The sequence below is a fragment of the Antechinus flavipes genome, chromosome 4 (genome assembly GCF_016432865.1).
Source record: "Antechinus flavipes isolate AdamAnt ecotype Samford, QLD, Australia chromosome 4, AdamAnt_v2, whole genome shotgun sequence".
NCBI lineage: Eukaryota > Metazoa > Chordata > Mammalia > Dasyuromorphia > Dasyuridae > Antechinus > Antechinus flavipes.
Window position 1 is genome coordinate 42,527,770 of NC_067401.1, and position 12,496 is coordinate 42,540,265.

A 12,496-nucleotide genomic window follows, 5' to 3' on the forward strand; every position below is an offset into this window, starting at 1 on the left:
GAAAATTAATAGGCAAATAAAAACAGATATGTCAAAATAAAGAAAACAAACAAAAAAAGAACACGCTTTCTATACAAAGGAAAATGTATGTATAAAGAACAGTCTCTATTTTTTAGTCATTTTCAACTGTTGTAGAAAACACACCTCTCCAATCTCCTTTATGGCTCTCTAATCTGTTTACTTCAAGAGGTTCCCCACTGACACCCCATCCCTTACTAGTAGTTTAAATTTACCTGAGGGCCAGTAGCTCATGGCTTGATTGATCATCCATCTTCCCTCGATCCTCTGGGAAAAAATCCAAACAGATCTAATTAGCAATGAAAAAAATTTATCCTGTACATGTAAGTAAACAATGGGGGATACTTGAAAGAGAAGAAATGATTCCCCTCCAGTTTAGATAGGGAGGTGGTGCTCAGAGCAGCATCTTTCATCACACTTTCATTCTCTTTCCTTTTCCTATTTCTTCATTTTAAAAATCTTTGTTCCCCAAGCAATTCTACACACAATTCCCTGTACGTAGTAGACAATTTATGAGATGTTTGTTGAACTGAATTGAGGAGCTAAGCTGTGATAGCATTATAATTCTCTTCTCCAAATCCACAATAGTGTCTCTCCTTGCTCCCATCACCATAATCTGAACATTTCTAGAAGATGAAACATCATTACTCTTCGTGCTATACTCCTGACTTTCCACATGAGATAAAAAGCAAAATATTTATTCTGGAAGATCCCTCTAGACCCCTGGACTACTTACATTGGAAGTACCCTCTGCCCGTGAATGGCTGCTTCCCCCTGGACCATCCATCTCAAGGAGAAGGCCCCAGACCAACCATGTCAGTGTTCCCCTCCAGGCTTCCCTCCCAATTCTACTCACAAGACTTTTTCTACCATACCCCTTTCTATCTCCCCCTTAATGGTTACCTGAATACCCACCCCTCTCTTTTGTATTATTTTCCTCTTTTAGAATGTAAACTTCTCAAGGACAAGGACTGTCCTTCTGCTTGTATTTGTATAATACTATCAAGATATTAGGAGACATCCCATTTTCCAGAGCTAAGAGCACAGAAAACAAGCTGTATCTTGGCCATAGCATAACAATAATCCTTTGTGCCCCCCCCCCCCATGACTTCCCCTCTGGTAAAATCCATAATTATTGTACAGCTTTGACCAGCACTGGGCTTTCTCCAAGCTTGGAGAAGCTCAGACAAATACCCTTATGTCCCAGTCATGAAGCTTTGCCACGAATCAAACTTGTCTTATGATTGCTGTCACCCTCCATTGTCAGGGTCACAGTTCACTGCACAGACAAGGGTATAAATATTAAGCTTTCCCCTTATTGCTCCAGATCCCCCCACTTGGGGCAGGGTCCCACACACATGCATTACTTGTAAGCCATTGACCTCACTCTGAAATTAAACTTCTATTTGATTCTTGACTCCTCTGTTTCCAGGCTGCTCTATTCCACCCTGGCCATGAATAGATTAGAGACCAATTTAGTCTAATCGATAATATGCTCTTATTACAGTGTCTGGTACAGAGTAATTGCTTAGTAAATGCTCACTGACTCGCTATTGTTGACTGACCCCTTGCTTCCAGGTGGCTCTTCTGGTCAGATGTGTAAGAACATAGTAGAACCAGGACAAAAAAAAAAAAAGGTTTATCATGGATTTTATCATCATTTATCAAAGGTTTATCATCACATACACATATAAAGGGGGTTGGGTGAGAATGGAAATGAACTAAATGCCCACATTTAGATGTCCACAGGACCACTTACTGGTGTTGAGTTTGCTGGCGAGTCTCTCTGTTAACTGGCTCCCCTGAGCTAGCTGCTCTCGGAAGCTCTGTCCCAGGTAGTAGTCGATGTCCGTGCCTCGGAGGAGGTCCTCAAAAGCCTTAATAGTGTCCCTGAAGTGCTGGCTGAGAATATGGCACACACCTCTCCCTTCCCGTACCTTCTGACGCAGATGGGACAGCTCTCGCGCCTGAGCCTGGATCAAGGAGTCGTATTTCCTGATGTGCAAGGGATGGGAGAACGAAGAACAAAGAGGAAAATAGAGATTTGTGTTATTTGTGGGGACTCTGGAAGACAGTCTGCCAGTTCCCAAAGAGAGCCCTTTCCTTTTATAATCTGAATTTTATCATAGACAACAGGAGATAAAAACAAAGGATAACAATGAAAGGAACATCCCCAACCCAACTGATTCTAGAGCTTGAGTCTTTGGAGATCATCCAATAAAGAAAAAGGAGGATACTTGGTCCAACTTCTAGAGCTTGGGCCTTTGGAGACATCTGAGTAGTGCCTTTCACTGTACCACTAATAAGGTCCACCCTCAAAGAGAAGATGACTCAGATGTTGCTGAACACTCTTTACTCTCATGTGTAGTAGCAAGTGGGGGGAAGAGGGTACATACAGACTCTCCCCACCCTTTACATTTGGACATTTACAAGAACACTTTCCCCATAACAGAACTATGATAAATGGTACAAGTTTTACTTTCCCCATTTTACAGATAAGGAAATTGAGGCTGTAAGACAGAAAATGACTTGCCTTTAAGTCATATTAAGCAAAGTGTTTGGGATGGAAATGAAACCCAGATTTACTGACTCCAAATCTAGTGCTCCATCCAGTATATTTTACTAAGCCAATATAATATGCATATTATATTTTGCTGCCTCCCAAAGAACTTCCCTTATCAGGATGTCAAGCAGCAGCATGCCTTTTGATAGAATAGAAGGAGATAGACTGCTGAACCTGGAGCTGGGAAGCTCTTGGTTTAAATCCCACTTTGCTGTGTGATTTTAGGCAATTCACTCAACTTTTGTGCCTAAATTTACTTATATGTAAAATTGTGGGGATGAAGAGGGGAGAGATTTAAATGACTTTAAGGCTCTTTCTAGTTCTTAATCTAAGATCCTATATGTAAAATTTTTTCATCATTTACCAGTAGAACTTAGTTGCCTTCTCTATTATTAGAGAATAATCTTATAAAAATAGAATAGTTAGAATAATAGAGAATAGTCTTATAAAATAGTTTTAAATGGATTTCAACTGCTTCCTTTCTCTTGGATATATATATATACACTCTATCACACTCCATAGGTACACATTGGATTTATAAAGTAGGTGAATGCAAAACTATATAAAGAACAATAATGTTGTATGGGCAAGGAATGTTTCCATGACCCCAGGGATTCACGGATCTTAATATCTTAAGGGATTTCCAGTAAAAATGTAAATGGAGCAGAGTCAATTTAGCAAACAAAATTAATTCCCACTGTTTGTAAGGCTCCAGAGCTTCCATTGTACTAAAAGATGGAGTTGTCATAGAATGAAATGAACACAAACCCTTAGTGAATATTGAAATATGTTGCTTGCATTCTCAAAGGGTGGGGGAAAAGGTGGGAGGGTAAGAATTTAGGATTCAAAATAAAAAAAATTAATTTTTTGTGTGTAATTGGGAAGTATTTAATAAAATAAATGAAAAAAATATATTTTTAAATTTTAATATAAATAAGCCCATGGGGCAGCAAGAAGGTAATAAGTGGTGAGCTCCCTCTTCAGTCCTATTGGGCACTTTAAAACCCCTCTGGACACTAAGCCACTGTATAATCTTACAGAGTATTGCAGTGGAAAGAACATTATATTTGGAATCAGATGGCTCAGATCAAATCCTTTCTCTGTCCCTCTAGTACTGTGTGATGTGAGCAGGTTCCTTCCCCTCTCTAGGCCCCCTAGAAACTGAGGGGAAGGAGGTGAATGAGATGACCCTTGGGATCCCCATCTGTAATTGCATTCCTGACTCAGACTCAACCTGCCTCCCTCCGTTTTTGCCCACCTGAAATTAGTTCCCCCCTTACCCTGGCCAGGTGGCTGACTTTAGTTCTTCCGTCAGCTTCCCTTCCATCTGGGACTTTGGAAGTTGGGCCTCCAGCAGGGTTACTCTCTGGACGAGTTTCTCCAGGTCTTTTCTGGCCTGCATCTCAGGTGGGCAGAAGACCCCCATGCTGTCAGACTGCCACCCTTCATCCTCATCCGTGAGGCTGTGGGATGGCGACGAAGTGAGATCGCCACCCTTCAGCTTCATTTTTCTGGGCCTCTCCAAGCTAGACGCATAATCGCTGGTGACGGAGAAAGAGCGGACCCGGCACTTGAGGTTCTGGATGACTTTGTCCGAGTTCTGCAGCCTTGCTTTCAGGTCTCTGATGTGCTGCTGGAGGACAGCAATGTCCTCAGATTTTCCATAATCCAAGAAATCTTTCTGTTTCCCCAGAGGTTTCTTTAGAGGGGAACTGGTCAATGCTGACCCCAGAAAATTGTACTGAGAGTGTAAGCTCTCAGTTACTCTGGGGTCGCTGAAGACGTCGTGGTCTTCGAATTCTGTGAAAGAGAAAAAGAGATTCATCTCAATGAGCATCTAATAACAACAGTTATCATTTATACTTCAGTAGCACTTCGAAGTCTAAAAACAAATATGATAAATAAAAAAAAAATTTACCACAATAATTCTTTAAGCATAACAAGGAGTTCCAGTTCTTGGGCTAAATCACTTGATTGGTTGGGAGGAGACAAAGATCTTGGACTAAGTCAAGTCTGCTGTTATTGCCCTTGGGAACCCAGAGATAAATATGATGACAAGGTTCTGACCTGGACCTCAGTAGAAAGAGTGCTGGTCTCAAATGAACTGAGCTCAAACTACCGGTTTTACTTAACCACTTATATCACCTTAGTCAAGTCACATGACTTCTATTTTAAAAGGATTGGATTATCAATCAATCAATCAATCAATCAACCAAAAAAACATTTAAGTACTTGCAACGTGCTAGGCACTCAGTTAAACTCTGAGACTACTAAGGAAAAAACCTGGAACAGTCCCTGCCCTCAAGAACTTCTCTGTTCTAGGGGGTGAGAAGAATTTATACACATAAATCAGTACATACAGGCTGGATTTAGGGAAGATAAAAATAGAGAAGAAAAAGTGCAGGCTCTTGGTGGGGAATCACAAGCCCTCTCTAGATCTCAGTTTCTTCCCCAGTATAGGGAGGGAATTAGATTATCACTCAATCAATTTATTAAGTACTTACTAAGTGATAAGTACTGTGCTAATTCTCTGGAAATAAAAAGAGTCAAAACAGTGTTTCCCTTAAAGAGTTTACATTATGCTGGAAGAGAAAGTACTTAGAGAAATCAGTATGAGCAATATTATATGTATTGCAAGAGTTTAGCTTAGAAGAGAGGAGAACTATAGAATGATATTGCAGATGTGGTAGATTGAGAAAGGAGAATGTAATCAGCTGGAATGATGACTTGGGAAAGGGACTGAAGAGGAGTTTTAATAGGAGAAAGGCACAGAGATGCAAAAACAAAAGATTATGATCATATGTAAGGAAAATTTGAAGTTCTCAAACATGGAAGTAAAATATTTGTGGATTATGGAGCTGCTCATCCCTGTGTAGATAATGTAAAGTAGGGCATGAAAAGGCAAGATATTTAAGGGAATATCCAGCTCTAAGTCCATGAGTCAATAAAGCTTCTCTTCAGGGAAAATTAAAGAGATCACTAAGTGGCACTATAGCAGATAGAAACATTTTCTCCAGTTCTCCCCAGCTTCAAGGATGTTGATCCTCTGGGACTAAGATCCAGGGATCCCTTCTAGTTATGGCTCTAGAAGGAGATAGTTTAAAGTGTTATTGATGTGGGTGTGGTCTCTTTAAAAATTGATTTTTCCTTTCTTTCTGATTCCTAATCCTTCCTAGTTGATCAATCCAAGAGCTTTTGATTCACAAATCCTGGTCCTGCTATCTGTAAAAATAGAGGCCTTTTCACATGAAATGCAAGTAGGGTGAGAGGAAAAAAGGAACACAGATATATTTCCTGGAAGAATACTGCACAAACCGCTCAGAACCCAGATTGGTTCTGAGTGCCCTGAAAAAGTTGAGGTTCGGTTTGGTCACCAAATGATCTAGTTTCAGGGTTCATTCATCAGGGAACTAAATGTTGAGGTCTAGATTTGGGGTGCCTAAATGAAATTAGGGTTTAGTTGAGGTCTAGTGGCAGATTTGGGGTATACGGAGTCAAATAGAGTTCCCCTGCAACCTCTTTGGATTCGGCTCAAGGATACAGAGTTAAATGAAGTCTAACAACAGCACGAGAGTCCCCAATAAAGGAATTTATTGGCCCGAAAAGCTAGATTGATAAAAGAGGTTTATTATGGGGTTTGGAAGGAAGGTTAAAATCTGGTTAAGGAAATAGGTGAGGGTAGAGATAAGAGGACACTGGAAATAGGGTTCCAGGGGGCAGAGGGTCCTTGGGGTGCAGCATGTTTCGACCCTCTGTCGACCTAGCTTAACTCTTTTATAATGAGAGATTTAGCTGGAGGGGCCTGTGGCTGGAGTCTCAAGTTGGCTCAGATCAGGGTGGGGCTGGGACAGACCCCCATCTTCTATTGGAATTCAAAAGGACCAGGATTTATGAATCAAAAGGTCCTGGATTGATCAACTAGGAGGGATTGGGAATCAGAGCGAAAGGAATAATCAATTCATAAAGGGACCACACCGCATTATTATTATCTCTTTTTTACACATGAGCAAACTCAGCTTCAGCAGGTAAGTGCCTTAATCATGATCAACTAGCTAGAAAGTATCAGTTGGATTATAAAGCCATCTAGCATATTTTCTCCTTTAAGGAAGCAGGACTTTAACGTGGGACAGAGAAATAGCTGGTAAGACACTAGACAAGCCTCCTATTTTTATTTTAAAGATTTTTCCTAGGGGCAACTAGGTGGTGCAGTGGATAGAGAACCAGCCCTGAAGTCAGGAGGACCCGAGTTCAAATATGGTCTCAGACACTTAACACTTCCTAGCTGTGTGACCCTGGGCAAGTCACTTAACCCCAATTGCCTCAGCAAAAAATAAAGAAAGAAAAGAAAAGAAAAAGACTTTCCCCCAAAACAGCAGAAAAAATGGTTAGTTGGGGATCAAAGCAGTGTCCTAAAATATTTCAAAGATTCAAAAAGTCTTCCACATCAGTCACTAATAAACCATTTTTAAAATCTGTTCTTTTACTTTGATTTTAGGAAAATCAATTGATTGGGTATTTTATGTCTTTCTCATTGGCAGCATCAAAAACATGACTATACAAAACTAGCATTCAGCATACAAACTAGCAGATGTTCTTTTTTTTTTTTTTTTTTTTGGAGATAAATGACATGGCTATCTTCTGTTATTACATCACCTACATTTCTCTCTCTTTTTCTCCTTACAATGACCACCATAAATATCTTTCTCTCCCTACAATGGCCTCTATAAATATCCTCTGTCCATATCATTTCATATTTCACATTACTGAGCTTATTAGTGAAGGGAAGAAAAAACTTTGGATTTGAGGGCCAAAGTTGGCTTTCATGGAAGGGAAGGGGATACCCCCACCCATGTCCATCCCTCTCTCTCTGTCCTTTAAAAAAATTTTTTAATTACCAGGGCTGGTAGTTTCTTCTCGTTCAGCCTCATTTTCACTCCGGCCACATGTCTCGTATCCCAAGTCTTGGAGATCCACCTGGACTTGTTTGCTGTCCTGTTTCACCCCTGGCTCACCTGGCCAAGAAGAGAGAATAATTGTGTCTGTTACAGTCTCTACTGTCTGCTAAGCCTTGAGCATCATCATCATCACATACTGAGTGGGCATTTATTTCACTTGTGGAATGTGACACACATGGCTTGTTTGGATTCTTACACAATAAGTCAGTTCCTGTTCCATCCATCACTTATAGAGGAGATTGGGAAGAATACCAGGTTTGAAGCTGGAAGACCTGAGGGAGGGCTGTGCCATTTACTAACTGTCTGACAGCAGGGAAGTCACTTGGCTGTTCTGAGTCTGTTTTCCTCATCTGAAAAATGGATATTTCTTCCTGCTCACCCTAACTCCTACACGGAGCTGCCGTCAAACTCAAAGAAACTAGAAAATACATTAAAAAACATGCTGTAACCATGCAAGATGTGACATTAATGAGCCCTGTGTTATTGAAAGTTAATGCTTACTTCTGGTCAGATCTATGTATTATTTAGACACGTGTTTCAGGTTTCAGCTCAGAGAATGGATGAGAAGAATTTAATTTAGGAACTGAAAATCTCAAACAATCTGGACCAGTAGTCATGACATCAGTTTGTGGAGGACAATAGAGTGAGATGGATGGATAAAAAGGAGGGTTAACCTGCTCTTAGAAGGCAAATGGACTTGGGACTTTATCAGAAATCCAAAAGTCTGGATTTAGCTCCAGTTCTGCTTAGATCCAGCAATTGAATCAAGTTGCTTCACATTACTATGCCTCAATTTTCCATCTGCAAAATGGGGTAAAAAAATACCCCTTCTTCCTTTCCAGAAATACTGAAAGATAGAGTTAATATAATAGGTTTTTTTTAAGTCTTTCAAACATTTTGAGCTCTTCAGAGAAATCTAAGATACTCTACTCACATCTAAGGTAATGTACAATACATCAGTTTGATAACTTTTAACCCAGGACTTACGAAATAAGACTCGGTATTGCTCTAGCTGGCTGGCCTGGACTTGGACTGTGGCTTCAGATACCAGCAGTTTCTCCTGGAGATCTTGATAGCGTTGTCTACACTGTTCCAGTTGAGAGCGGAGCTGGTGAGTTGGCCCTTGCAGACTAGCCTCTGCCAGTGGCCCATTGCTGCTGACTGACTCTTGGCTATCCCCCTGAAAAAACCAGAAAGGGAGAGTTCGTCAATAAAGACACTCAGTAGAGGAATGGATATTTAGCCTGGAAAAAAGAAGAAACTGAGCAGGCGTCTAATCACTGTCTTCAAGGATTGGAATGGTAGTCGGTAATGGAGAAAAAGGATAAAACTTGGCAGATTAGGCTTAAGGTAAAGAAAAAGCTTCTGAATAATTAGGTCTGTACAGAAATGGAATAGGCTGCCTTGGGTGGTAGTGAGCTCCCTCAAACTAGTTTTTATGCACAGACTGAATAGTTACTCATTATTATAGCTAAATAGTACAATGGACAGAGCCCTCGACCTGAAGTCAAAGAGACCAAAATTCGAATCCGATCTTAGACGTTTATTATAAGTGTGATTCAAGACTATACACATAATTTCTGTTTGCCTCGGTTTCCTCATTTGTACAATGGGGATAATAATAGCATCTACTTCCCAAGGTTGCTGTGAAAAGCATTTAGCAAATCTGGGACAGTATGCTAATCACCTTGCTGACAAAGGTCCATATTGTCAAGGCTATGTTTTTTCCAGTAGCAAGCTGGACTGTTAAGGAAAGCTGAGGGCTGCAGAATTGACACTTGATGCTAGAGAAGACTTTTGAGGCTCCTTTGGAGAGCAATGAGATCAAATCAGTCACTAACTGAGGAAATTAATTCAAGCTATTACTAGAAGGCCAAATATTGAAGATTTAAAGACTCTGGCCACATAATGAGAAGATGGGATTCACTGGAAAACATCTTGATATTTAGAAAGACTGAAGGCAAAAGGAAAAGGGGGTGGCAGAGAATGAGATGGATAGATAAGTGTCATGGAAACTATGAACATGAATTCAGATTTTGGGAGATAGTGGAGGATCGAAGGGTCCAGAGGGCTATGGTCCATGGGATCATGAAGAGTTGTACATGACTGAGCAACTGAATAAAATGTTTAGTAGTGTGCCTAGTACACAGTAGGTGCTATATAAATGTTGGTTGTTATTATTATTATCCTCCTAAAATGAGTCTAGGAAATACTAACCTGTTCCTACTCCTTCCTATTCCCAGAATAGGGAAACAGAGAATGTCTTATACAAAAAAGCAATCAACATTTGTCTTTTCAAAAAGATTAGAAAAACAAAAGTGAAACTCTAAGAGCTCTGTAGTTGAAGCAAGAAGCAGTCAGGAAGTCAGCAATAAGGACAATGGACAGCCTGCTAATATATAATCAGAGGTATTATCTAAACTCAAGCCAACTGAGTATTAGAGCTGGTATAGTCAGCCTGCCTCAAGGGGCTACTCATCGACTTCTTAATAACAAGTAATTATTTAAATATAAATTATATATATATGTATATATATATATAATGTATATATATAAACAACATTTGTAATATATATATATATATATATATTCCCCATTTCTAAAAATGTTTAAATAGACAACTGTCAGACTTGTTAATAAAGATGAATAGAACCAAAGAATTGGAGTTAGAAAGGATGTCAACATCTATTTAGTCTAACCCATACACAAAAAGATTCCTCACTATAATATACCCAAACAAAAGCATTATGGAGGAACCTCATGTCATTTAGAGACAACTCTAATTAGGAAGTTTTTCTTGATAATGGACCTAAATTTGCTTCTTTGCCACTTCTGATTGGCTACTGGATCTTCCTTCTGAGTCCAAGCAGAATAAACCTAATCCTAATTCCATATAACAAAGCCTTCAAGATTTACAGACAGGAACAGCTAGGTGGCTCAGTAGATAGAACACCAACTTTGGAGTCGGGAGTCAGGATCTGAGTTCCAATCTAACTTCAGACATTTGACACTAGCTATATGATCCTCACAAGTCAATTAACCCTCACAAAAAACCCAGTTTAGAAAACGTTTTCTTAGGGACCTGTATGTGCCAAAATGTTTGTGGCAGCCCTGTTTGTAGTGGCTAGAAACTGGAAAATGAATGGATGCCCATCAATTGGAGAATGGTTGAGTAAATTGTGGTATATGAACATTATGAAATATTATTGTTCTGTAAGGAAAGACCAGCGGGATGAATACAGAGAGGACTGGCGAGACTTACATGAACTGATGCTAAGTGAAATGAGCAGAACCAGGAGATCATTATATATCTCAACAACGATACTGTTTGAGGATGTATTCTGATGGAAGTGGATCTCTTCGATAAAGAGAGCTAATTCAGTTTCAATTGATCAAGGATAGACAGAAGCAGCTTCACCCAAAGAAAGAACACTGGGAAATGAATATAAATTGCTTGCATTTTTGTTTTTCTTCCCAGGTTATTTATACCTTCTGAATCCAATTCTCCCTGTGCAACAAGAAAACTGTTCAGTTCTGCACACATATATTGTATCTGGGATATACTGTAACCTATTCAACATGTAAAGGACTGCTTGCCATCTGGGGGAGGGGGTGGAGGGAGGGAGGGGAAAAATCGGAACAGAAGTGAGTGCAAGGGATAATGCTGTAAAAAATTACCCTGGCATGGGTTCTGTCAATAAAAAGTTATTAAAAAAAAAAAAGAAACTGTTTTCTTGTACTTCCTCTACTCCAGATTAAATATGTTTTTGTTGTTCAATCATTTCAGTCAGATCTGATTTTTCATGACCCTATTTGGGTTTTCTTAGCAAAAATACTGCAGTAATTTGCCATTTCCTTTTCCTCCCCATGTTACAGATGAGGAAACTGGGGTAAGCAGGATTAAGTGGTTTGGGTCACACAGCTAGAAAGTGTCTGATGATGTCTTCCTGACTGCAGTTCTATTCTCTAGAGCATCTAGCTGTCCTAAATATGTATCATGTAAGATAAAATTATTAAGACTAAATACGTATTGTAAATTAGATAAAGACTTGAGCTAAAAGGACCAGTAACTTCTAACAGACTTGGGGGGAGGCAGTAGGGAAACATCACTATTGTTTCCCAGGACAATTAGTGGGAAGTGGGAGGGGGGTTCCCAGAAGAAAATGTGATGATAATGAACAAACTACTACCTTCAGACCCTACTTCTTACCTCCTTCATTGGCTTATCCACCAAATAAGGACTTAAAAGGGGACTTTAGATCCATTAGGTGGTGGTGAGTGGGTAGGTCATCAGGAAAGTAATCAGATAACTCTTTTGTTGGGTATGTTATAGTGGGGAATCTTTTTGTGTATGGGTTGGACACGATGACATCCCTTCTAACTCTCCAGTGTCCAATTAAGGACATTAAGATATGATGACCATGTTCAAATTTCTTTCCCAATGTTGGAGGGGATGTGGAAAAACAGGGACACTGATACATTGTTGGTGGAATTGTGAACACATCCAGCCATTCTGGAGAGCAATTTGGAACTATGCTCAAAAAGTTATCAAACTGTGCATACCCTTTTATCCAGCAGTGTTTCTACTGGGCTTATACCCCAAAGAGATACTAAAGAAGGGAAAGGGACCTGTATGTGCCAAAATGTTTGTGGCAGCCCTGTTTGTAGTGGCTAGAAGCTGGAAAATGAAAGGATGTCCATCAATTGGAGAATGGTTGAGTAAATTGTGGTATATGAATGTTATGGAATATTATTGTTCTGTAAGGAATGACCAGCAGGATGAATACAGAGAGGACTGGCGAGACTTACATGAACTGATGCTGAGTGAAATGAGCAGAACCAGGAAGTCATTATATATCTCAACAACGATACTGTTTGAGGATGTATTCTGATGGAAGTGGATCTCTTCGATAAAGAGAGCCTTAATTGATCAAAGATGGACAGAAACAGCTACACCCAG

At 39.8% G+C, this 12,496-nt stretch overlaps 1 protein-coding gene across 9 annotated transcripts in view; it reads right to left on the reverse strand.

The window, feature by feature from the left end:
* LOC127559184 (myomegalin) overlaps window positions 1–12,496 on the reverse strand; it is a 260,227-nt gene that overhangs the window by 35,856 nt on the left and 211,875 nt on the right. For all 9 annotated transcript variants that reach the window (XM_051992863.1, XM_051992857.1, XM_051992856.1 and 6 more), the window contains 5 exons: window positions 8,524–8,716; window positions 7,477–7,593; window positions 3,862–4,381; window positions 1,778–2,013; window positions 234–285 (listed from right to left, as the gene is read on the reverse strand). In XM_051992863.1, coding sequence (XP_051848823.1) covers window positions 234–285; window positions 1,778–2,013; window positions 3,862–4,381; window positions 7,477–7,593; window positions 8,524–8,716 — 1,118 coding nt within the window. The remainder of the gene's footprint in view (window positions 1–233; window positions 286–1,777; window positions 2,014–3,861; window positions 4,382–7,476; window positions 7,594–8,523; window positions 8,717–12,496) is intronic.